Genomic DNA, 27,055 nt, shown 5'->3' with positions numbered 1-27,055 from the left:
TTATATTTATTTATTTACTGAAAGGAAGCTCACTATTAACAGGAAAATGTAGAGACTGATAACAAAGAAAAAAACCTGTATAATAATTATAAGAATGGTATCCATTCTGAAATGGAATTGTCCCCAGAAATTGCAAACAAGCTCTAATAACCCATCTTACCTATCATGATCCCAAAAGTATTTACATATTACTATTATTTTAACACAACTACAAGATTATTAGAGTGATGCATAGAATCACTCTTCTTGTTAAGTAATCATGTGTATAAGCTTTGCTTAAAAATTCTAAACTATTCTTCATTAATACCAGTTTCTCATATGTATATGGACTAAAAAAATATACTGTTGAAGACATATACCATATGATATGTACTTGCTAATCAGAATCCAGATACTTTTAGGGATGTGTTTTCATATACTCTGAAAAACCATGGTCTTAAAACAATCACATAGTGAATATGCTATTAAATCATACCACACCCCTATCAATACCAAGGAGATAATGATAAATAGTTCACTAGCAAAATGCTTCTTTATGTGATTTATTTTTGCCACTACCATGATATAATAGAATGCATAGAATTAAGTCTGTCTTGTTTTTGTGCCCAAGGATGTGTAATGCTAGTCAAAAGAACTCATCTCACATTAATTCAATAGTTAACAAAAAAGTATGAAGTGATTAATCTGCTTATGAAAGGTCTGAGCACTGAACACATCCTTTGAAGGCATAAAAGGTGTACAGAAAGGAAATAGTGCTAAAGGGAAAGGAGGAGATCGGTGTTTTGTTTTTTTTGGTCACCAACTCAATAGGTGATTTTGAACATATTTCTTAAAATTGTTTCACTCTACTTTCCTTAACCAGAAGATAAGTGAGCTGGATATAATGCTTTCTAAAGTTCAAGTATTCAGGGAAGCATGATTTTAAGAACATCCTAGACACATCTAAGCAAAATATCTGACCAAATTTAATTTCAAAATACTTTCTTGGGTTGTTCACATGTTGAAGTGATAATATTTCTTTATCCATGAAGGTAATTTAACATACAGAGCATACATATTGCTTACTTTATTTGATTTTGTTTAGAGTATATGCCTCATTTTAAGATGTAAGTCTTGGGAAAAGGACTAAATTCTATATCTTAAAATGTTAAATGACTGAATTCAGTGTTTTAAAATGTTATTCTATTTAACTTTTTATTTAATATATAAATATTTTATTCACTTCCCTATTGTAACACATGTTTTCCTGCTTACTACTTGGGAAATAATTAGAAATTGCAAGTAAGTCCTAAAATGTTGGGTATGTCCTCTTGAGAATTAGGTATTGTAGTCACTTAAGACCACAAAACAAGTACTGTATGAAAATTAGTTTATTTCACTTGCTTCCATCCTGGCTCTTTCTAAGAGTGCTCTCTCACAGGAGGCTTCCGTATGGGTAGTGGCTAGCAAAACAGTGCCATTTTTGCTTGTGTCTCCCAATGAGTTCTTTATTTGCTTTCCACAACAAACTTTTCTGATTTTCTTTGCGGGGAGCAAGGTTAAAAATGCTTCACCTTTGGATTATTTCTGCGTTTTTCACAATCTTTTAGCCTAATTCAAATTTACATTGTCTGGCATAACTATTTCACCCAGGTGATTATCAAAAGCATTCTTAACTAAAGATTTCAAGGGACTTTCATCCCATATGCCAACCATGGTATGCTATGGATTATAGGATTAGTAATGTCTGTCAAGGGTTTGGGATTGGGAAGTTGTAACATATATGTCAGATATTTTTCTGGCCTACTTTGTCTAATCTACAAGTTGTAAGTATTTAGGAAGGAAAAGAAAGAATAAAAATAAGTTTTAGGAATATGTGGGATACAAGCATCTGATTATCTAAGAATCAAAACCCTTATTCTGTATCTCTAAGCATGGTAATAACAAACCTTTGAAAGGCCTAATAATATTTTAGGGCTGGGGATTTAGCTCAGTGGCAAAAGCGCCTGCCTGGCAAGCGCAAGGTCGTGAGTTCGGTTCCCGGTACCGGAGAAAAACAAAAACAAAAAAAAATAATATTTTACTCAAGCCTAATAAAAACAGAGAGTTAATACATGCACTGAAGCCAATATTTTTCATATGTAAGCTTCATGTTGCTGAATACTAAAACTACAATGGTCTTTTGTTTTGTGTTACTGGAGATTGAATCCAGGGAGTGCAGTGCTGTATCCCAAACCCTTTTTAGTTTTTTATTTTGATACAAAGTCTTGATAAGTTGTCTAGGCTAGCCTTGATCTTGTGATCATCCCGCCTCAGCCTCCTGAGTAGATGGGACTACAGGTGTGTGCCATCACACCAGCCCTTCTCTGAGTAGTTTAACTGAAGGTTATAGCTGGAATTATTCCTGACTTGGAGTTCAGAAATAAGCAACAACCTTGCTATAACTGACGATACTAGATAATACGACACAATGATAGGAAGATGGATTTCCAGAACTAGCTCAGACACTATAGAGAACTGCATGGCACAGCTGTGCAGATTCACAGTAGCACCTTCCAAGGTAGAAATCTAAAAACAGAGAATAATTTGTCTTTACCTCATTGGAAACAGCAGAAGAGTGATCTTGAACATAGTCCAGAGCCTTTTTAGGAGGCTGGGTGTAGATGCACCACACAAGCAGAGTGTGGAGATGGAATGGAGGAGAATCAATGGCAGCAAGGAATGGACATGTGGAAAAGGTGACAACAGTTCAACAGTTAGAAACTGAGTGTGACAGCATCAGACACACACAGAGTGACACGAATGGAGCAAACTGGGGCAGCCTAGGAGGAAGAGCGCAAGGTTGCAAATATTCTCAAGCACTGGGCAAAAATTGCTAGTATTCAATTAGTATATTCATAAGCTCATTTCTCAAATCAAAATTAGCACTCCCAGTCTCTGGGCACAAAGGTATGCAAGGCCGATTAAAGACACATTAAAAGAGTAAGTGGACAGCATGCTGGTGAGTTTTCACTGTGTGGCTGAAAACGATTATAGAAAATGCTGACAATTTAGACTCATTACTGAAAGTGGTGTAGTCCCTGTAAACTGTCTAATCAACAAAGACTGTACATATAAAATAAGGCTGGGGAACCTTTTCCCTCTGAAGTAAGATGCCTTTATGCTAACACTTCGGAACAAATTAGAAAAAAATGAGAGAAAATATTTTTCCTGTTAGGTAATAGAAATGCTATAAAAATTATTTGGTTTATATTCATTTACAGTAACATTTGATTAAGTTCAATAAAACATCACGAATCTAACCAAATCTCCTTTGCATTTAAATGGCTGAAAGGGACTACCAAACCCACCTAGTATATAATGTATGTTCAGTGTACAAGTATATAAATCCAGATATGATGTGGTAAAAGAAAGATCATGCTCTCTGGTATCTAATGAAAACTGTTGTGGTATGTGATTGGTATGTACTATGAGTTTCAAATTCATAAATCATGTGACTGACACGCATCCAAGGCACTGCTGTTGGTAGCTGCAATTCTAAGTAAAACTGGAATCATTAAAGGAGGCTGTTATTTGAAGAGTGAGTTAACTCTTTATCCCCGCCAGTTTCTGTAAGGCCCAAGAAAGGGTTTGGGGATCAGGATGTAGCAGTGGCTTTCAAGCCAAATCAAGGCCACACGGTTTCTTCATGTTTTCCTTTCCTTATATTCCTATTGGTAATACTCTGGCAGCATATTATAGCATATAACTGCCTAGAGGTGTTTTTTGTTTGTTTTTTCGACAGACCTGGGTTTAACTTCTGACTCTACCTTTTACTGTTTTGGGCAGATTCTTGGACTGCTCTTTATCAGAAGGAAGAGTTAAAGAGTACAGAACCCAGCACTCGCCAGCGGCTTGGGATTTCTCTGCAAATGAGAGCTACAGTAATAATGATTATTATTGTACGTGCCCAGGTGCTTTTGTTTGAACTTGACCAAAATGAACTGTAGACAAATACAAATCATCTCTTAAGCTAAACATTTGCCTAAATATTTCGGAGTAGAAACTACCTCAACATCTCAAATTCGCAGATAATTATATATAAAGCAATCCTAACGCATGCTTTGGAGATAGAAACCATAGAGAAGCGGCTGAGCACATAAAAGCATGCGGGACAGAGGTGATGTGGCGCAGCCGTACCACAGCTCGGTACGCGTCACGCATTCAACTTGGTTCTCTAAACGACACCTCCTCTGATAGTGATACTGTTTTATAAATCAAACAACATCCTCCTGTTTGTTTTACAGTAATAGTCTAGCCTCACTTACCGGGCGTCCAAACTCCAGCTCTGAAAAGAATTTATACCAGGGCTCATTTTCTAAATCTATGTCATCTGGGTTTATGCGATCAGTCTGGAGCAGAAGTGAAGGAAAGGGAGGAAAAGGCACAGGGAGCGAAGTGAGGGCACCGCTGTGTGGTACGAAGAACGCGCGCGTACAGCACACATGCACGACCCTCGCCCCGCGCACCTCAGCAGCAGAGGCGGGAGGGAAAGTAAAGCACGCACAATTAGGAACGAAGATGAGCCGGCTTAGACCCCCACTTATTTCCCCCGTCCACCATTTCTAATGCTGTCCCTAACGCGGGGACAAGGGGCGTCGCCAGCAAGGCAGAGTTATTAAAATAGGTTCAACCGAGGCAAGGGGCGGGGCCCTTCTGGGGTGTCGCGCCAAAGTCCCTGTCCTCCGTGGTGACCAGTGGTCCCAGCACCTGGGTCGGCAGCTGCAGGCAGCTGCCTGGGGAGCAGCTCTTGGAGGGCCCGGGCCGGGCCGGGCCGGAGGAGCTGGGAAGAGGCGGGAGGGGGCGGCGTGGGGTGCGAGGCGCGGGGGTGGCCGGGCCGGTGACAGCCAAGGGCGCAGGGAGGCGCGGCGCGGCCAGCGTCTTCTGCGCCTTCTCAGCCCCTGGGAACTAGGCGACCCGAGCTTCCCGACGGGCGTGGGGCGAGTGGCAGGAGGGAGCTCACCCGGGTGGGAGCGGGAGCCGGGGCGCCCGGGCGCGCGGCGGGGACCCCGCTCCGGGGCGGAGGGGAGGGGCCACGCGCGGCTTCTGCGTGGGGCGCGGAGGACACAGGCTTCGGGCCCGCTGGCGTCGGAACGGGTGTCGGAGTTGTTGGGAGAGGGGGCTGCAAGAAAGAGGGGTGAAGCAGACACTGATTCACTAGGTAGGGGCGCTGGATGGAACCGTGAGGACCCCGCCAACAGGGGGCGCCCTGCGTGAGGGCAGCGGGGGGAAGAATCTCGGGCCACGAGGGCCCGAGTGGGGGTGTGGAGCAGACACAAAAGGGTTGTTTGCACCCCGCAAAGATGTGAAGGTCGGGAGTCTCTGGAAAGTGAAGCTTGGCCGTGTTTTGTGAGACCCCAGGGTCTCTGTGCTCCTGCCTCCTCGGAGGTGGAGGAAGGGCCGGGGAGAGGCAGGGGCGGAGAGGGAGTGGGGGTGAAATCCCACCTGGGTTTCCTTGACGTTCTCATCTAGAGAAAAAGCCAGTTTTTATAACCGACTTACTCCCCTCTCGTGGTTTTTGAACATTTAAAAGGGAAAAACTAGGTGAACAGTTTGAGAAAATTCATACAATTACATTACAGAAAACAGACTCAGAGTGTTTACTTAATCCACCGATATACCATTAGTGCTTTCAATGCCTGACTAGATGGACTTCAGCTGTAGATTTTGTATTAAAACAGAGTACTTAAAGGACTACATGAGTGTTACTACTTCTTTACAATTATCAAATGACACTAATGAACTGGGGTACAGTGGGACAATTAAATCGGAAAAAATTCTAAAATGTTATTTGGTTTCCTAAAAGCCAGAAAAGCTGTGATACCCAGGACTTACCCCAGGAAGGCTCCTAAGTGCTCACTGCTTCAAAATAATTTTTTTACTGTTCTTTCGTTTTTCTGTTTTGTTTTTGTTTTTTCTTCTGGTACCAGGAATCGAACTCATGACCTTGCACTTGCCAGGCAGTTGCTTTGCCACTGAGCTAAATCCCCAACCCCCTTTTTATATTTCTTAAGGGAGCTCAAGGACCTCCACTGAGTAGCTACAACTTAGTTCTCAAAGAAATGCTCTATTACTCTGGTAATGTTGGGCGCTTTGAAATATTCCATATTCCCATTAAAGCTACTGTCTTGACATGTGTTTGTCCTCATGTTTTATCAACTTGTTGCATTTACAAAAGTTTTGTTAAGAATGCCATTAACACTGAATAACAGATTATACCTAACTTGTTTTTAGTGATGTGGTTTTATTTGAACATTTTTAAACAAAAGGCTGTGACCATAGCTATTACAATGATAAACATTTTGAGAGATAATAATAAAATAGTGGAAGGGCCTGTGTGGTCCAATATATGTAGTGATTATAATTATGAAGGCTGTGCAGTAGCACTGGCAAATATTTTTAATGAGATGCCAGGCAATAAAAACAATATGAGCTGATATCTGGGTGAACACAGTAAAGAAATGCACACATAAAAGACCACAATGGTGTTCCGGGATTGATATTGTTTGGCATTTCTTACATTTAAACATTATTTTGCTTTGTTGTTACAATGCTATTTTTTACTAATACATAACAGTCAAAGAGAATATGGCGTTATGTATGAAAAAATGCACAGAAATATTGAAATATTTTCCCTACTTTGCCAATATTATTGGTGTACATTTCAGAAGTAATAGTGAAATTAGTAAAAAGAAATTATTCTAGCAACTGATTTGCTATTTTGTGTTTGATTTAAAATTTATTTCAGTTATTGAATTCAGAAGTATTAATTAAGATTTTGCTTGGGGGAAGAGAAAGGGGAATAATGGGATTAAAAATAAGCAAGTATGTTAAATGAGAGAATTTTCCAGTAGCTTTATTCTGTTTAGAGAGGCAAAGTATTTCTTCCACAGGAAATGAAACTCTTATTCTTTCAAAGTTCATAGTTTCTAGTGTTACATAGTGATTATTGACTTTTGATTTTGTAATCTTCGCTTTCAAGGATAATGTTTTGTTTTTCTAAGAGGAGACAGAAACTTCTCTTGGGGTAACATATTTGTTTAAAAATATTATGAACAGCAGAGGGCAGCAAATTTACTAAACAAGTATATTAATTAGCCGTTATAACTTCACTTTGACTTCTACTTTAAGAAAATAAGCAAGAAATACATAAATTAAATTCTGATTTAAAAAATACATTTCTATGATATAATATGGGAAAGGGAGATGAATATATATCATTTTGCTTCATACTTTATAATGGCAATTTCCCACTAATTATGATTTTACCTGTTTAAAAATTCAACTTCTAGTTACAAAAGGCAACTGTGTAGAATCCATTCCAGTAGAAATAACACCCAAAACATTAACTGACAATCATCAATAACTTTAGAGTATAATGAATGGCACAGAGTTCAACAGAGCCTTTATGTTAAAGAAAGGGTAAGTGGCAGAACTAGAATTTTGTCTTTGCTGTGTTTGACCTATTAGATCCCTTCAGTTATGCAACAAGTAGTATATTATGTAGCAACCCAGAGCCACTGCTAAAGCACACAGAAACCTCACAATAGCCAGTGACACATACGCAGATGGTCAGCCAACAGAAATATATGCACACTAATTAACCCACTAATTCAATGCTTTCCTGGTGTAACACAGAAATGCATTTGAATTCAGTAGGAATATTAGCACTCAGGAGCCCATTTAGGAGCTATTACACGCTTTACTGTAATTGCTTATAAAAGACAAAAGAGTACAATATTGTCATATATCTTTGCAACCCTGTTTCCCTCAACTTTTCATTTTTAAAAACTCAGTATACCTCTGCTTAATGTTAGCTTCACATCAGCAGCACCAAAAGAAGCATTTAAGAAAAGCTAAACTACAAATCACACATGATCCTTGTTGAAAAGCTACCAATGGTGAGCAATTTTAAAGTTTTTGTTTTCCACAATTTAAAAGCTTTCAGCTGGTTTTGTAATTATAGAAATTCCATTGTTATCAGTTTTCTGTGTCTATATGTTATTCCAAACAAAAAGTGTTTGAACATTTACCTGTTCATTACAGTCTATGCTTCAATGAATTGGCTGCTATGTTTTATATTTATACATTTATTGTGGCTCCACAATAAATACTAAACACATTGTTAGTTGGGATAATTCAATATGGTCCACAGCATCAGATAAAACTCCCCAAATGTTTATAGCTTTAACTCTGAGTGGCAATTTTTGTTGATAAAGAAGCTTACATCCTTGTTTTGTTTAAATTGCTTTTCATAAAAAAAAGTTTAAAAAATTGCTTTTCAACTCTGCACAATGCTTTCAATGCTATATCAGCTTTTATTGTTATATGTTGGTTTATTTATTATAGGGAAAGGTAGCATCTCTGTATCCTTTTTATTTTATCAAGCATAAAGAGCTCCTAAACAAATGCTCTCTCAAAATTAAAAAATTTGACATGTATTCAGTTTTTTGTTGAAGTAATGTTATTCTAAAAAAGTGAGTTATTTGAAGAAAAAAAAGGCCTAGATAAACATCATGTTGGAATTATGTGATTCTAAGGATTTAGAACATGTTTCTCAAGAACACAACCACAAATGCAGGGTTGAAAAATGAAATCAAGGACACACATACTGGGTGTGGTGGGGCAAGGCTTTTCAATCCAGTTTCACCGCTGGCCTTGCATTCTGTATAACAGTGTGATTGCTTGGAAACTCTTGAAGGAGCTAACAAAGGAAACTTTCTTTTTCCTATTCACTGATTCCAAAGTTCTTTTAAGACAAGGACATAAGTGAATTGCTACTGACATAAAATGTTTTTCTAGAAGCAGGCTGGAGAGGCAGAGGACCTTCAGAGATTTAAAGAAATTTTGGAGACACTGAGCTCTGAGGAGAAGCAGAGGGTGTGGAAAAGAGGAATGGAGAGATCAAAAAACAGAAGGCAGAGCCTATGTGTGAATCTGTAATTAGAATAGGCAAGCCCTTTTTCTCAAGTGTATACATCTTTTTGCTTGTATATAATTAAAATAAATTGTTAGAAAAATAATGCAGAGTAAAATATAATCTTGATGCATTAGAATGACAATCAGAAAACTTGAGGCTTGGTAACCTCAGAGAGATTTAATGAGGATCAATAATTTAATGAGGATTAATGAGGGTAAATAATTTGTTATGAAAAAGAGTATTTGGAAAATTTCTCCTTATATGAAAGAAATATTAAGAATACAATATGGGGGGCTGGGGATTTAGCTCAGCGGCACAGCGCCTGCCTGGTAAGCACAAGGTCATGAGTTCAATTCCCAGTACTGGAAAAAAACAAAAACAAAAACAACAACAACAACAAAAACCAAGAATACAATATGGGAGCCAAAAGATGTATCTGGGTCTATATATATAAAGGAGATTGATAAATGTTTTTTTCATTAGTGATCTAGAAGAGCAATTAAGTGGTGCATTTGTGGGTGTTTCTTTAAAATTACACTCAAGTTCATAGGGGCTGGGGATTTAGCTCAGCGGCAAAGCGCCTGCCTGGCAAGCGCAAGGTCGGGAGTTTGGTTCCCAGTACTGGAGAAAAACCAAAAAAACCAAACAAACAGACAAACAAAAAAAAAAACCAAAAAAAAAAAAACCAACTCAAGTTCATAATAGAGCTATAGTTATATGTTAATATGAATCCTGCACACACACACACACACACACACACACACACACACGCACACATAGTTGTGATTATTAAAGTGGATCTTTCAATTCTATGATGCACAAATCATAACAAAGTAAGTAAGATTCCTAAGTAAGCTAAAGAAATAAATTACTTTTATGACAAAAATTGCTAAGCGACATGAAGTTTAGGTTCTTTTGGGAACCCTGGGAGAAAAGTGAGACTTCCCTGGGATCAATGACAAGTGCTTACTGGTCTTTCATGCTGCAGAATTGATGATTTCCCAGGCTCATATTCAAAAATACTCCTTGGCTCAGACCGAAATTTTCTGGTATCTACCTTTCTGTCTGGAGGATCCCAGTCGTGCCTAGAAATAAATAGCAAATCACATATTAAACTAAATCCTGTACGCTTTAAGTGGCTGCATAATACTGCTATTTGTTTTCAGAGTTAATTTTGGCATAGATTTAAAAACAATCTTTCAGAATAAAAAGTCAGTCTATGGAAAATATCACATTTATGCTTTGCTTTATATAAATGACTTAGGTAAAGCAATTCATCTCATTTCATATTATATTTTTCTCTATTTTTTCATGTGGCTCTCTACTGCTGGCTCAAAAACTGCCATGATTCTGCTTGTAGACATGCAGACAGTGACTGTTAGTAAGTCCCTATGTCGCTAATTCAGCTGTGTCTGTTTGAGTTTAAAATAAATGGCAGTGTGCTCCCTGAAGCTATGAGAGTTTAACCTACCCCACTCCGTGACCTGGCCTCCTTGATCCAAAGCGACAAGGAGTAATTCATACATCATGTTTGATCTCATTTCCTGTAAGTAGCGTCAGAGTTTGTCTGTGGGATGTGCAACAGTGTCATTTGGGCTGAAATGCACAGGGACAAGACGAGTGCCGCCAGAGAGCCTCTTTAGTGTCAGCCTTCAAAAACCAGAGTCCAGCATCTATCTCACTGGAGTCTCACTGGAGTCTTTTTCCTCAACTACTGGCATTCAGAGGTTGTTAGGACTTCATAAGTAATGCTTCAAAGGAGGATTTAGCAAGTCCAGCTTTTCCAGGAAGCTAGGTCTAAAATGGAAGGCTTCTGCTGGAAAAGAAGGAAGGGCTTATTGCTTAGAGATTTATTTTTTTAGGAAGATGGGTTTTCTGATTTTAGATTGGGGAAATTCTAACTCCAGCGCATGTTGGAGATAGAAGCACTCCGAGAGGCACAACCGGGGGAGCCCTAGTTTTCTGTTACATCAGTGACGAGTATTCGGCAGACTCCTTCCAGTTTTTCAGTCTGATTTCTCTGTAAAACACACAATAAAATTGTGTCTATTTTTCTTGTAGAGGACTTTGTAAGGGGCCAGCATATTTCTTTATGAGAGATTTATTTTTTGCTAGCATATAGAGCAAACAGTACATTTAATTCTCAGTTAATTTTGGTTGTTTTTGATAGTAAAGGTATTATTTTGTGAGTGGACAATTATACCTCAGTTTTAAGACTTCACACATAATTGATCATGACAACAAAATGAGAAATCCTTCAAACATGACCTGTGCCCACTTTTGCAGTATCTTATACACTACCTGATCACTGGTTTCTCATAACCTTAATCTGGGGTATTCAATATAATTTTTTGAATGAGTATAAAGGATGATGCACAATAATCAGTACTAACAAAGGCTAATTTTTATATCCTTATTTACTAGTTGTCAGTAGAGGTACAATATGCTTGGATTTAAGCAGAGCTGAGTTTGAATTCTGGTTTGGACCAAAAAGCTGAACAAATGTGGAAAATTACACCAATTTCCTTAACTAGTTTCTTTGTCTCTGTAGTAGAGCATATCTCATTAGGATGATGTCAGAATTAATTGATGTAGTATGGGAAAAGTGCTTAGCTTAGTGCTTGGGCTGTAGTGAGCTCTTAATAAAGATCTCCTATAACTGGGAATATTAGTCATGATCCTAACAGAATGACACAATAGGAATGTGCTCATAATTTTTTATTTGAGTGTGAAGAGTTAGCATAAAAATATTTCAGTGGAAAAGTGAAAATTAGAATCAGTCCTAAGAGCTGGTAGAAATGAGTCATGGATAGATACTCACTAACGAAGGCCTGATTTAGAATTTGTGAATAACTTTCCCTTCAAACACACTATCCCATCATTTTTGCCATCCCCTGAAGCTGTTCTGAAAGTCTGCTTTTGTGTCTCTAGTTGGGTTGTGGCTATCTTGATGTTCTTTCAGTGGTCATTTTGACTTTGGGGAAAAGCCAGCAGTCACACAGTGGCACATCAAGGGGATAAAGATACACTGCAACATTTTTAGGAGCCCGCCTTTCTAATGCATGGCAATCAACATCATCATTCACCATGTTTTCGATCACACTGCAAAGTCACACATGAAAGAGGACTTCAGACCTATTTCAGACAGTGGAAAGAATGACAGGATGCAGATATTTAAAGTGAGAGGGACTATTTTTTGGGGAATTGATGGCACTGTGTCTTTTATTATAAGAAAATTTTAAAATTTAAACAATCACCAAACATTTTGATTATGTTACTTTGAGTTTAATTTAGTGCACTGTGATGGCGTGACCCAACACTGTGACAGTCTTTGTTACGATCCCAGTAGAGGGAGTCAATAAACATGTGTGTGGACTTAAAACATTGCGCATGCGTTCTGTCTGAGTTGATCCTTCTGTTGAGTGCCGTGTGGCTTTACTTTTACCCTAAGCGAACCATAGGCCACGCTGCGGGAGAATGCCTTACTTTTCTGTTGAAGATCGATCTCTTGGTCTTGGGGGGACATGTGGGGGAGGCACTGGGGAGGACGCTTCCTTAAAGGCATCGGTGCCATTGTCAGAGTGGCTCTTGGAAAGAGGTCTGTAGGTCTGGGTCTTTGCAGCAGGGTGAGACTGAGCACTGTAGGGTGCGCTGTACAGGCCTATCGCGGTAAAAAAAAGAAGAAGCAAATACCATTTTAAAAGTGCATTGAGTTGTCTATATCACCCAAAATACCAGTGATTTTGCCAAAATTATTATCAGTAGGCATATTCATATTGCATACATTAGGGAGGCATATTGTTCAGTAATTTATTAAGAATATCAATTTACTAGTCATTACTTATGAATTAACTATTAATTTATTCTTCACACAAGCACTGATTACAGTAAATCATCATCAATTATTTTGGAATTAGTACCAATTCAAATCATTAGTATGAATAAACTTACAGGAATTCAGCCAATTTTTTCCTGGATTATGAGATGCTGGATTTGTCAGAGAAGATATTATGGAACCCACGGCCAAAAGGATTAGTTTGGGTGGATGGAAGAGATTAGCAGGGATAGCACGGAGGAGGAAAACGTAAAAAAAGCGAGACATAAAAGTAGTAGGGGGTTGGGTTCATAGAGAGGGAAGAGACTGAAACCTGTAGGGCTTTGCCCAGTAATATGTAAATGACTGTCGTTTTACTTTGTTATTTGAAAATGTATTAAAATTCTGAATTTTCTCCACTTGCAACTCTTGTGCTATGTCTATTTGCATTCATCTACTTCTGAAGGTCCATGAAATTTTCATGACAGACGACAAGAAACAATGTCTTTGCTTATAGTCTTTGCCTCAATTCTGCAGTCAGACTTTAGCTTCTGAGTTAAGTAAAGGAGGTGAATTTGGTGTACCTGTGACCATTAGGAAAAGTGGAAGGGAACATCTTATTGGATATTACGGAGCCAACACCTAAAGCCAGAGGTGTAATAGCTTCATAGGATGATTTTACTCATCCTTCCTCTGTTTGACTATTGAGAGGAGTAGTAAAATCTCTAATAGTTAGAGGGCCCAAGTCCAAGTGTCACAGAGGAATAGCACCATACCATTTGGTTACCAGGCTGGCCAGAGGATCCCTACATTAGGGCTTAGCTGACCAAGGAGTGACTGTGGAAGTCCTAGGCTGAGGCCACGCAAGAGGAGGTACTGAGTGAACTCTCCCCCCATTTAGGATAAAGCAACAAGGGGGAACATTTTTAAGGGATCCTTACTCCAGCCCCAAGGCCACTGCACAACATAATAATCCCCCCAAATACAAGTGGAAATGCCAAGATTGAAATTATTAAATTATGTCCATTTGGAAGTTTGAATTAGAAAAGTTGTCCAGCCTAATGATATCTAAAAAAATCTTTCATTAAATGGTTACAAACACAAGCAAAAGCCTGGACAAGGTCACAAAACACTTTGATTGATTTGTTTTGGGGAAATGTACCTGAAAGATCTTACACAAGTAAGTGTAATCACTCTCTCTGCTGATAACAGAAGATTATTATCTTACTTTGTACTGGGGTCCCAGTAGGTTCCTTCACACTGTCCCTCACACTTTGGTTAAACATTCCTGAAGCTGAGAATAAACTAACAGTGGGAAGGGATGAGATAAAACAGTACCCATTCTCATTCCATGAGAAAGGATCAATCTTTTTGCTATGCGTACTCTGAGACAAGATAGAAAGCATCCTCCTAATTACAGGAACTGACAACGTGTGGTCAAACAAAGGGGTAATACAAGAAATCGTGTAATTCTTCCCAACATTGCCAAGCATAAAACAGTCATTGCAAGCAAGGAAAGCCATCCTACCTGCATTATATGTGTAAGGAGTATTATACATGTCTGAGTCATCATCTAGAAAATGAAACATAAATATGGTAATACAGATTCTGTGACTGTATCACAAGATAGCAGAACTTCAGAGAAACATCAGAAATTTGCTAGAAGAAGCAATGTATTCTTCCTAGTTCATAATACCACTTTTTATTTGCAAATACTGCTTTTTTCTGGGCCTCTGGAGAGAGGCTGTTTGTCTTGCTGCTTGCTTTCTTCATAGCATGCAAAGTCAATCCCTTGTCCTCATTTGCCCAGGCGGCCACCTCTTCTGGGTCATGATTTTCCTTTAGCAAGTACTTTGAAGATCTTCTGTCAATTGCACTGAGTAGACTCAGCCAGACCTATCTGTACTCACAGTCTTAATAAGGAGCAGACAGGGTAGACAGAGGAAAGAGTGTTGAAGCAGACAACATACTAGTGTAGGTGTGGTAGGAAAGGACAGGGGTAGGACCAGAACACCTGGCAGTCCTCCAAGGGCACATCCTAAGAGGCAGTGTGGAGCCAGGTAGAGGCACAGATCTGTGACTTGAGGGGAGATATAAGGAGAACAGAGGGCTATAGAAAAGAACAAGGGGGCATGAAGTTCACTGGGGTCTTGACATTTTTGTGTGAACAAGATCTGTATGAAAGAGGCATCATTCCACAAAGACCTGGTCAGAAAGCAGAACAATATACACACCTGGCTTGTGCACCATGTGAATCTGCTTAAACATGGTCTTGTACCAGTCCTTAGGCCGGTCAACTGTCTGCAAAACAGAATATCCAAAAGTTACAGAACTGCTTTTAGGTCATCATTATTCTTCAATGTTTTCATGGCTTATATTCAGTCTTTTTAATAGCATATTTTTTTTAAATAGTAAACTACTATTTATTGAGTTTTACAGGGAATTATAATGTATCATTAAAATATGCAATTTTCTTCCTATGTTTCTATAATGCATTTCTTTTTAAAGCTAAAACCCATGCAGAAAAAATAAGTGATATCTTCAAACTCATTCAACAGTTTGCTATTTTATGTGGAATGTAAATGAAGTCCTTTATTTAATTTTATATACATTAGGCATTATTATATTTTCCCTGAAGGAATTCAACTTTCAATGTCGAAATTAGTATGTGTTTAAAAATGTGAGGACATTTTCTTGATGTTATTACTAGCTGCAAATACATTCTTCCATAAAAATGCACTTTCAGATTTCATTGGAAAGACAGTATGAGCCTTTTTAAAGTCCTAAAACAATATTTATAAAGGAAAGAGAGCATGAAAGTCTCAAGAAATCCTCTTGTTTCGAAACATGAACACATTCTCACAGGATTTTTATTTGATCACAATTTGGACAAGAAAAGTTTAGTCCTACTCTTTTTGATGCTAACATAGTTTCACTGGTATGGATTTTCAAACCCATTTAGATCCAGTAGGGTCTTTAACATACAGCCTTATGATTATAAAAGAAACTGATTATACTTACAGGAAAATGATATGTACCAGGCATTTAATCAGAAAAAGAAAAATGAGAACATACTTTTGTTTGATACTACTCACTATTCTTCCAGTGATAACATTTCCAGCTTCTGTGTTATTGTTTGATGGCAGTTTTAGTAATTTATCCAGTAATGTATGCATATATAAATATAAATATATTACTCCATGTTCGAGTTTAGGCTGAATTAAAACATTTGATGTTATGTTTTTACTTGTGTAAATTATAACTGTGGCTAGCACTAAATAATAGATATTAGCACATATAAATTTATATAAAATTCCCTGAACAAGAGTTTTGGAACTTTTAAGCAAGGTTTGCCTAATTTCTTTTGGTGATTATAATTATTCTTACAACTTTTATTGAGTGTTCCATCAAGACATTTTATCAGTAGGGAGTATTTTTTACTCAAACTATTTTTTGATCAGCTTAGGTTAAGAGAAATAAATTTGATATACATTGGACTAAATTACTAAAATATTGAATATAGTAGAAAATAATCTAGAGTCCCAGAGCAATCTAAATATGTAGACATTGATCTAAAATTCTTTTAATGGGATAATAAGGTGTACACAACTTTTGCCTTGATAAATTCTGAGGTCTTCCAGAGGAGAAGATCCTTCTGCATTCTGCGCTTTGGACATGACAGAAAGATGCAGTGGCAAGACAAAATGAATTCCATCTTGAAGAAAGATCCCCATTACTGTTCAATACTTCCTAGCAATGTGAATCTGGGAAAGTTATGTCAATTTTCTGAGCCTTAATTTTCTTCTCTCTAGATGAAATAATGATATCTACTTCACAGGGTTATGATGGAAATTGAATGAGATAATATATACAAAAATGTCTACCACAGAGCCTGGAATACAATAAGTGGTCAATAAACATAAATAGTAAAGAATCTTAAACATTTCTCAAATATCTGTAGAATAAAACACTGACTGAATCTAGCTTATTGGATGTACACCTACACAGGGCAGAAGGACCCAACTCTCCCTATTCTGCTCACCGTGGCCACACTGAGAGGTAATTGTTTTAGCTGCGGCAGGCTTCATTCACAGATCTATCCTGGGGACTCTGTCCTTCAGCCTCTCTGCAAGATTCTGCCCCTTTCAGCCTCCATCACTCAGGCTGGTGTGGGGCCTCTCTCCTACCCATGACCAAACAAAAAGTGTGGAAATGTGCATGCGTGAGCCTTTTTTTCCTTTACAAGCAAGTGCAAGAACCCCATTGCTTTAGCAAGTTCAATGCAGTGTGCTGTCACTCCTTATGCTGCAGCATAAGTCCTAAGAAAGCCTCCTCCAGGCTGAACAGGTACACTAGGCACTTATAATATCAAAGGCCCTGGCACCAAAAGCCTCCAGAGCCAGGGCCGATAACATTAAAGGCCACTAGTGCCGAAAGCTTTCAGTGGTTGGGCTCAAGCAGCACAGAACAATGAAGAATAATGAAGAATAGCCAGGAGCTGCCACCTCTGGTGGTGGGAAGAGTCCCCACAGTGGCCAGGAGGGCAGCTTACGCTGAAGGAGCTGATGCCACTGGCAGTCAGACACTAAAAGAGGCATTACCGTGAAAACAGTTACCCAGAACCCTCCGCTGACTGGCAACACCTTGGTGTGGGAAACTCTCCTGTTCGAGGGCCCCAAAGGATGGACAGCAGCGATGGCGCCAGCCGGCTCAAGAACCAGTGCACATTCGGTTGCCATCTTACATACGGCTAAAGACCCACTCTCGCTAGCAACAAAAGTAGCCATATACCTTTACAACTATAATTAAACATTTTGCTTGGCAAGATCTTTATCTCGGCTCTTTTGGAGCTGCTAAGGCAAGAGACTGCAATTAAATACAAAGGGTCATCAGAAAGTACGGTGTGTGTTTAAATAAAAAAAATCATGTGCTTTTATGGGATGTGATAAAAAATACGGTGAATGTTGCTGCCAAGTACCACGCAATAGACAGACTCATAAAAATACTACCGTATTTTTATTTAAAATACTACCGTATTTTTATTCTCTTATTTTTGTTACAATGTTTTTATATTATTATTCTATTTTATTATATAAATATTACTTGTTCACCTTATTCACCATATCTGGCATGTTTAACTTTCAGCTCTTCCTAAAAGTCAAAATGACCATGAAAGGTAAATGACCAATTCAGAATACTGAGGCAGCCAGGACAGTGCAACTAAAGACATGAAAGCATACTTCCAGAACTGTTTCACAAAGCGGCAAAGAGCAACGGAATAAGTTGTGTTCAAAGCAAGGACAAGTATTTGGAGGGGAATTAATGGCAATGTATATTTTACTGTAATATTTTAAGTTAAACCACAGTGTTTTTCAGTTAGACTGTGTAAAATTTCTGGACGATCTCTAGATTTAAAAAATTTGGTAGGTCTGCTATAAAGTGTTCTTGTACTTGTTTGACTAAGTGTTGGCTCTGATTTTATATCCTGACTTTCTTTTAGTAATGGGGTCATTGCACCTTTCATCTGGAAAATGAAGGTCTTGTGCTGAATTTATTTTGAACTCTGAGAACAGACAATTCTGGCAATGGCCACAAATATAGATTAAAATTAAAGGCTACTTTGCTATGAATCACCTCTGTGTTCTAGACTCTAAAATGGAAAACTGAGGGGATGGTTGACTGTCTATATAGTCTGAGGATGGGGAGCTGGTAAGGGGTGTGATGATGAAGCAGGGGTCTAACTACTTTTGTTCATTCAAACAAAACGCAGAAATGTATTTGTTCATTAAAATTTTTTTTCAGTGCTGGGAACTGATCCCAGGCTATCATGCCTACTAGGCAATTGCTCTACCACTGAGCTACACCCTCAACCCACCATGTAATATTTTCACATGATTTTTCTTTCATTGAGCTTTCTTTTTTTATAGCACGAAAGCAACCAAAACTAAGAAAAACTGCATTCTTTGTGAAAAACTGCATTCTTCCCATACCTGGACACAACCAACAATACTAAGGAATCTTATAATGAGTAAATTATATTGCTGTTAATGGCAATGCATTTTACAGACAAGGTTTTCTCTTTGCTTGCTGGAGATCCTATATCAGGCAGGATCTCACAGTTATGCCATTTGCTAGCTTTATATGGCCAGCACAGAGATGCCGGGAAATGCCCAGTCAGTTGGCAAAGGAGAATATGAGACCGGCAGGACAGGAACACTGAGACTCAGCGTCCCTTTCTAAAAGCAGTACTGTAATCATTCAAGCTCCTGTTATAAATGCCGTCGCAGAGATCATCACGCCCATCACTGAGATTATGGAAAGACAAACCTGTTCAGATTTGAGGAAATTTACTTTGAGATGTGTCTTTTAAAGTCATTTTGCATGAAAATAATAACTAGAACTTCACTGTACAGTTATAACCCTGGCTGAATAGACTTCAGCTTTTACATCTGTCCAGTTTATGAGCAGTCAAAGCTTCATACCTATTTGATATGCAGAGATTTCAGAAAAAGAAAAGAGACATATTTTCTGCATTAAGCATTTAGTGATTCTGCCCTGCTTTTGCCCCTTTTTGGCTTAAAAATGGTCAAGCAAGTGTTACATTTTAATTACAATAAAGAACAGAATCTGCATGTCACGTACTATGTTTTAATTACACAACAACATGGGATCTGAGCCTAGTGATTCTGTGTTAAGAATGGCAGTAAAAGTCTAACATAGATATCTCAGGCCATATGAGAGAGGGTGATATGGAACTACTTTCCTCCGCTAAAAGGACTCAAAAGTAGTCTATCTTGACTCTTGCCTTTCTGGAGTTTCTGGACTACTTTAAAAATTATGTTGGCTTGGCATATGTTGGTCATTTAAAGTGCTGCCATGGCACGGTACGTTGAAGTAGTACTGACTTTGGTGTATACACAAAGCAGAAAGTTAACCTGAAACAATTCGAGTGTGATAATCATTGCTTTCTGCATGGACAGGGAATAAAAACAGCCTTGGAGATTCTTGGCCTGCTGTGGCCAAGAAGCCTGACTCACTTTATAAACACAGCTATACTTGGGGATGTCCTCTTTAGGACTGCAAAATAGTAAATGTGAGTAAGAGAAGACTTTCCACAGACCTGTACCTTCTTTGTAAAGTCTTAAAGGTCTAACAGCATGGTGGTACAGAAAAATTATGGTTCCTTATAAGGAACTTCTGTGTTGCTTATTTTATTTTCTGTTTTATAGAAGTGAAATTAGCATATATTTTTAGTTTATGTGCTTGCTTATGCATCTCTAAGCAGGCTTTTGATTTGGCAGTTGAAAAGCAATGTAAAAATTAATAGTACTTGATTTTTATTAACCACCCCCAACATCTCAGATTTTTTTCTTTAAAAACTCACAAAACAGTTAAAAATTGTATCTTATAGAGAAGAATGTATCTGGTTGTATCATTTATTGACTTAAAAATATACCCAGAGTTTTCAGATAAAATCTTTTCAGACAGAATCTATAACTAGATAACAAGCAAAGATTTCCTACTTTGCGTATACACTGTGCAAGACCTAGGGCACTCTATCTGTTGGTATCCCTAAATTATTACAGAAAAAATTCAAGTTCAAATTAAACCATTTTGAGTCCGAAATTCTAAGAGGAAAACAAATGACAAAACACCATCACCAGAAACATATAATCATCATAAGACTGAGAATCTTAGTCACAGCCCCTGAACCTCTCCTGTCACTTAAATATGACAATTATCAGCTCCAACACAGACTTTGAGGACTTTATAATTAGTCATATTCAACATTCTTGCAATCTAACGAGTCTAAAATCCAATGCCTGCTGTATCGGTTTACTTTTTGGATTTAACTGTAACGCAGATACTTAGAATAACAAAAGTATCTCTCCCTTTATGTCTCTGAATATAGAACATGTAATCCTTGTATAATAAATGAAAATTCCAGCAGAGAAGCACCCCCCCACACCACTACACACACGCACACACACTTTCTCTTTAGAATGTTTCCAGTCTCACCACTGCTTTTTCCCTGATAGTGTCCCCATTCTTGCCCTCTATCCATTATTGTCTTTGGCTCCCCAGGTTTGCGTTCCAGGGAAGCTGCTCTTGGCAACGCCCCAACCCTTTCTGTGGGTACGGCAGGCTAAGCATATGCAGCGGTGGGGAGCCCTTCTCACACCTCCCCTGCGATTCACCTGCAGGGATGCTGTGCCTCTCATCCTGGTTTCCTGTCTTCCTTCTCCGGCTACCGTAGCACAGACCTCTTCAAGTGGACTTGGTCAGCAGCAGCTGCCTGCTGTGCTCCCCGCTGCTGTGCTACTGCTGCGCTCTACCGGAAGGGGCTGCCCAGACACACTGAGCGACGCTTTGGCAGAGTTTAAAGACTAAAAAAAAAATCCCCAACACTTTCATTTATCATCCCTGGAGAGCTCTCAGCAGGACCAGCTGAAGAGGGCCACTGAAATGTGTTTTTGTCTTCAGTTTTTCCTTTCCGTGACATTAACTCCCTCCACTTCAGTCATCTCACCTCCCAGCTCCCAATTCACAGCTCCCAGTCCCTCGGTGTGAACACACATCCATTTCAAGAATACATCGCTGGTTTGTTTGCAATGCACGTGGGAATTTAATGCAGCCCAAGAATTCACAGTTTTTTTTTTTCTTTTTCTTTTTTCTGGTTGTTGTTGTTTCTTGTCTTTTCTCTCTACATCTCTACCACTCCTTGACAAAAGGGATAACAAAACAACAAAACAAAAACAAAACAAACCCCCAAAAGTTTTGTCATTGAACAGAATCACAATTTTCATGATTTTAATTCAAATGGAAAAACAGATTGTGCCATTCCGTTCAATAAACAGTCCTCTTTCTCTGCCACACAGCGTAATATTCATGAGCATGCAGTGGCTCCGAGGGCAATCCTCATTATATAAGGCCCTAGGAATGCACAAAGCCACGCACAATCCATCCTTTGTGGAGTCTGTGTGCAGACCCAGGCAGACGCGTTTGCTGGCATTTCCTACCGTTCTAATTGCTGTCGGGATTCCAGATTCGTCCACAGGCCCGATTCCTGGGTAATGCGGGGCTTTGATGACTGTCACCCTCTTCTCTTCCTCAGAGGATCTGTACAGGGGTATTGAACTGCCTGTGGTGCCGTCCAGAGACTGAGCATGCTGGGAATATGTCTCTGAGGAATCTGTGGAGATTATTCGGTGAAATATAATATGTTGTGTAGGACCCACAAAGAAAGATAAATTAAAGGTGCCTCTTGTACATTTATGCCACCTGTAACTAGAGTCCATATTTCTATCACCATGTCTTTTGGCTCATTTACTTTACATCCGGGTCACCTGTGTCATTGATAGTTTGTAAACACAGGTTGTACCGGGCGGTAACAATGGAAACCTCTCCACCTTATGAAGAGTGGTGAGAGGAAGAGCAGTACCGGATGAATCACAGTGCCAGCCACCGTGGCTTAAGCACTTGATAGGTTTTACCTCGTCTTTCCTTTCTAGGAATCATGGGAGCAAGAATCAATTTTAGAGGTGAGGGGACAGAAACTAAGAAAAGTCTAGTAATTTCTCTTAGTCCATAATTAACATTAATATTATTCTTGAGGTACTGCTGGACACCATCGTTTAAAAGTACTGAAATGTATGTTTCAATAAAAGATAGGGAGTTGAGTGAATAACAGTGATTCTATAAAAGTAAAGTGAAACCAAAATAACTTTAAAAATTTTTCATCCACACATATTCTTGGATGTAATGACTTCTGGATCAATACATACTTTTAAATTATTAGTAGTAATTGAACATTACTTAAATAGCCTAGATGGCTAAAATACCAAAGCCATTACTGTTTGTTCTTGGAGGACAACAACTGCCCTAAGGATATAAATTAGCTGAGGTTTATCAAATTTCTATGTGTGTGTTGTCTTTATCAACTTCTAACGTACTTTTAGAAGCAACAGAGAATACATATATGTACTATATATTCTACTTACTGAGTCAAAAGTACTTTTGAAAGTCAACACACTTGCTGTTCGCCTGGTACAGTTATTAATAGAACTTTCTTTTTTTCTGTAATTAATATCAACATTGGGGTGACCAACCATGACACTTTGTTTATACTGTTTATGCCATGCTTTGGTAGATCTGTTACTCAGAAAGTTCTTTTGTATAGAAATGGGAAAGGTCTCCATATTTCAAGGTAGGATTCATTGCTATAACTATATATATATAGGGATACACATTCACATAATGAACATATACATGACATATAAACTACATTTTTCCTGAAAAATTTGAATAAGACATTATAAGTAACCATTTAAAAATTAACTCATCTTTGTAAAGATAATTAGAGTTAAAGTCTGTTTAAGGTAAAATTCATTAAAATATGTATAATTGTTATTTCTGTTATTATGGCCATTTTAAATTTATTTTGCAACAAAAAATCATTTTTAATACATTTTTGAAAATGGATGAAGGTAGAAATGAAACTGCTTGTATGTCATTGGATGTAAAGTCATGTCTTTCTCAAGCTACTTCAAATTAAGAGAAAATGAAATATTTGATTCTGATTAATTACTTAATTCTGAAAAAGGCTTCAGAGGGTAACTATATGCTAGTATTTCTATTAGCCTCAATTTTTTTAACACCTACTATGTGCATAAGTGCCAGCCTAAGCAAACTGCATTGCTCCTCACACGGGTTCATAAGACTGTATAAACCTGTAGGTTAGGCAGTGGAAGTTAGTCCTTTATTTGACTACTTTCTTAAATGGTCTTATCTTTGCAATCTTTCATCTTCAACTAAGTACAGTGCCTACCTAGGGCAGAGTGGACTTGCAAATTCTTCTTCTGTCACAGCATTGGCCAGCTGAAATTTGTTCAATGTTTATAAGAGGATTTTTTTCTATGTAATACGGTTTATATTTAAAATGTACCCACTGATGTGCTCTAAGATCAAAGTCCTTCTATAATCAAATATTTATATCTTTTTGTTTGGTAAGGAGGGGCTGAGAATGGAGACGAAAACTAAGAAAGGCAGTGAGATAAAGAATCACACTTTTATGCTTATCTGGGGAAATGTTGCGGTGAGAATAATTTAAAGTTTTATTTTCAGGTGTGCTGATAATTCATAGCTCCACTACCAAAAAATCTAGATATAGTGATAGTATAATATCAAACTACGGTGTGATTGTGAGAGGGAAAATTTTTGGCACAGGAAGGTCTACTTTCTTATACTCTAAAATCACTATCAGATTCATAGATGATTCCCAAGAGTAGTATTAGAGGGGGCACAAGTATATTTAGACTTTTCCTTAATGAGTCCCTTGATTCTACTTAGTCTGATAGAGGCTCTTGTGACCTTAGAAACTGAGTTCTACCAAGTTCATGCTGGATGTTGACATAAAAAGTTCTTTAGCAAACGAGGGGCATCATATTCTTTCCAAACAGGATCATGTTGGGAAGGCAGAGGGGGCGAAGTTCTGTATTCTAGTTACTGTCTGTTTTGGATTTGTGGTGGCCAGGGGATGGGCCTTCTCCTTTCCTGAGAAGCACATGAAGACCTGCTCTCCTTGCCTTCCTCTCTGCTTCTGGAAGCTTTCTAGTTTCTTCGTATCATGGAAAATTTTTCATTCGCAATTTGTATGTTGGTTCTATTAGGGATGTTCTAAAGAGTCTTTTGGGTTTCTAAAATTGCATTTTTAAAAACTAAGAAATATTTATTACCCTATTTTTAAAAATATGCTAAGATATTTTACCACATAAGAGTGTTTCTACCTTTATATAACACAGCATTTTTTCCAGGAGGCTTCAAAATGATATGCTTAATTTTTAAAAAATTAAAATGCTCATATGTTCACTTTTCCCCCTGGAGAGCTATATCTTCTATCTAACACTTAATACCCAAAGGGCGAAAACTTATCTCAGTAAAATTATGGCATCATCACTTAAGGGACCTCTTAAGTTTCTCTTGTTTGGCTTCCTTGACTGATAGCCATAAGGCCTCAGTTTGAATAGTAATTTATGCCTCTGAGCCAGTACAATACTGCTTTACCACTGTGTGAGGCAGTCGCCCCTGTTGTGCAGCATATCTGTGATAACAATTCTTCCTTTGACGTACAAACTAAGGAAAGGTCTACCATGAAGCGCTTCCACAAAAGAACAAGTGACCTTAATGGAAAATATTAATATTAATTAATATATTCTCTGCATAGTGTAGAAGCTCCTCTCCCTAACTGGGTATCATATTTTTCGTTTCACCCTACACCTCAAACACAGAATTGACATCTCCAGGCTGAGACACAGGTGGAGTCATTGTCTGCATAGCTGGGTGCCTCGCTTCTGCAATGTGAACTCCCCTGCCCCAGTTCCTCCCTGGGAAGGATTACCAAATAGTGGTGTGTTGAGCACTCCTGTTTCACTTTGCTGTCTTATATTTCTCTCGGGTGGTTTGCATTCTCATGGGAATCATGGTGACCAAATTACTTACCAAGAGATCTGCCATGCTGCATGATAAGGCTGGAGTTGAGGGATCCTGGGAGAGAGTATGCTGAAGGGGAAAACGGCCTTTGGTAGTAACTCATTGGGCTCACAGCACCGCCAGAGTTGCCATTCACTGTTATCTGGCTCTGAGAAGAGTGCAGAGGCATCTTGTTATAGCACACAGTTCCCTGTCAACATCACTCCTTTGGTGACAAAAAAGTCCTCCAATCACAAGACACTAATCAACTGCCAAGTTTTTATTTATTTTAAAAACTGATGTCAGAGGAGCAGGGTACGTGTTTTCAGTGTCTTCTCTCTCTACTTCTGAAAATAATTTTTTCATACATCTGAGGGCAATGCTGGAGGTTAGGAAGGATGGAAGCAGTTGGCCAGTGGGCATGCCACTTTGCCAACAGAGGTGCCCAATGGTATCAGCAGAAGCCACTGCAAAATAAATGCAGAGGACAACTGTGCTCTTGGGATCATGACTTAAGTAGTCAGATCACTGTCACACTACTTTACATGCAGTATTTGAGATGAATGCTCTCTGGGATGAGGAAAAGAGCTGGTTCTCAGACTTAGGGATGTTTTCTAGTGAATGAACGCTTCCCATGCAAGGTGATTAACCTAAGGAACACAGTTCACTGGACTTACATATCATAGAGCAATTTATTCTAGAAGAGTCACACAGCTGGTAAAGTACCATCAGAAAGATGTGACAAAATGTTGACTTTTTCAACATTTAGTACTCTAATTTCTTAATAATTTTTGTTTGATATGTGAGTGTTTTACATCACCAGTGCTACTTCAAGTTTCTTCCTGGAGAGGGTCATGCATATACTTCTTTAATAATTTTTATAACATGCACCCTGGTACTAATGGTATAGTAGATATTCATGGTAGATAATAATTTCACATATCTAACTGAATTTGAGCAACTTACTCACAGAAGTTGAGTTTTTGACTATCTTGCTACAGCACAACAGTCAGCATTATGGCAATTACATAAATGCATGCAAAGGAAGCAGAACCTTAGTTCAGAACATTTAGTTAAAATTCTCTTAGAACACATGCACATAAAGACCCATAATTTGTGAACGCATTCTATTTGTTTTGAAATGAAATAAAGTTCTATTAAACAAGCTTGAACTAGAGAAGTAACTGCATATATCCATGCTTTGACTTTAAAATAAGTTATGTTTCAATGACATAAAATAAATCTAATTTCATTACTTTATAGCTATATGTTCTAAAATCAATAGCCATATATTCCAAAATCAATACATATTTCTTTATAAGGATTGTACTTCTGAAGTACTTTCTTTAAGTTCTTGGAAAAATTGCTCTTATATTATAGCCAACTATATTTTGAGGAATCTTCTAGCTGAAGAGAACTGGACAATCAAATGACTGTGAGGCACAGTCCTGATCAGATGCTTCAGAGCCTCTGTGTACCTCTGAGGAATGATTTGAGAATATTTTTATCTCTTGCCTAAATCAAGGTTGGTGGATCCTTACAAATTTAATCTTAATGTTATTATTATAATTAATGTTAAAAGTAGAAGAATCATTTAATTGAAGATCACCAGGTCGCTAAGACAAGAAATAGTGCAGATTTCTTGAATTTTGGAATATTTATATATAAATGTGTGTATATATGTACATATGTATAATGACATATATTGGGAATGCCCCCAGGCTAAATATGAAATTCATTTATATTTTATATACACCCTATACACATAGCCTGAAGAAAATTCTATGCACCTGAATTTTATTGCAGCTCATCACTTGAGGTCAGGTGTAAAATTT

At 38.1% G+C, this 27,055-nt stretch overlaps 1 protein-coding gene across 5 annotated transcripts in view; it reads right to left on the bottom strand.

The window, feature by feature from the left end:
- The window catches only part of Sorbs2 (sorbin and SH3 domain containing 2), a 207,768-nt gene that overhangs the window by 44,530 nt on the left and 136,183 nt on the right, over positions 1-27,055 (bottom strand). For 2 of the 5 annotated variants that reach the window (XM_013512888.1, XM_013512887.1), the window contains 9 exons: positions 25,251-25,389; positions 21,773-21,945; positions 14,987-15,053; positions 14,281-14,325; positions 12,425-12,599; positions 9,909-10,023; positions 4,982-5,140; positions 4,287-4,370; positions 2,576-2,632 (listed from right to left, as the gene is read on the bottom strand). In XM_013512888.1, coding sequence (XP_013368342.1) covers positions 2,576-2,632; positions 4,287-4,370; positions 4,982-5,140; positions 9,909-10,023; positions 12,425-12,599; positions 14,281-14,325; positions 14,987-15,053; positions 21,773-21,945; positions 25,251-25,344 — 969 coding nt within the window. In that variant the 5' untranslated portion in view covers positions 25,345-25,389. The remainder of the gene's footprint in view (positions 1-2,575; positions 2,633-4,286; positions 4,371-4,981; positions 5,141-9,908; positions 10,024-12,424; positions 12,600-14,280; positions 14,326-14,986; positions 15,054-21,772; positions 21,946-25,250; positions 25,390-27,055) is intronic. The other 3 variants (XM_013512891.1, XM_013512898.1, XM_013512906.1) reach the window with 2 other exon arrangements.

Source organism: Chinchilla lanigera, unplaced genomic scaffold, assembly GCF_000276665.1.
Source record: "Chinchilla lanigera isolate Chin_1 unplaced genomic scaffold, ChiLan1.0 scaffold00002, whole genome shotgun sequence".
Taxonomy (NCBI): domain Eukaryota; kingdom Metazoa; phylum Chordata; class Mammalia; order Rodentia; family Chinchillidae; genus Chinchilla; species Chinchilla lanigera.
This window is presented reverse-complemented; position numbering and strand designations above follow the sequence as displayed.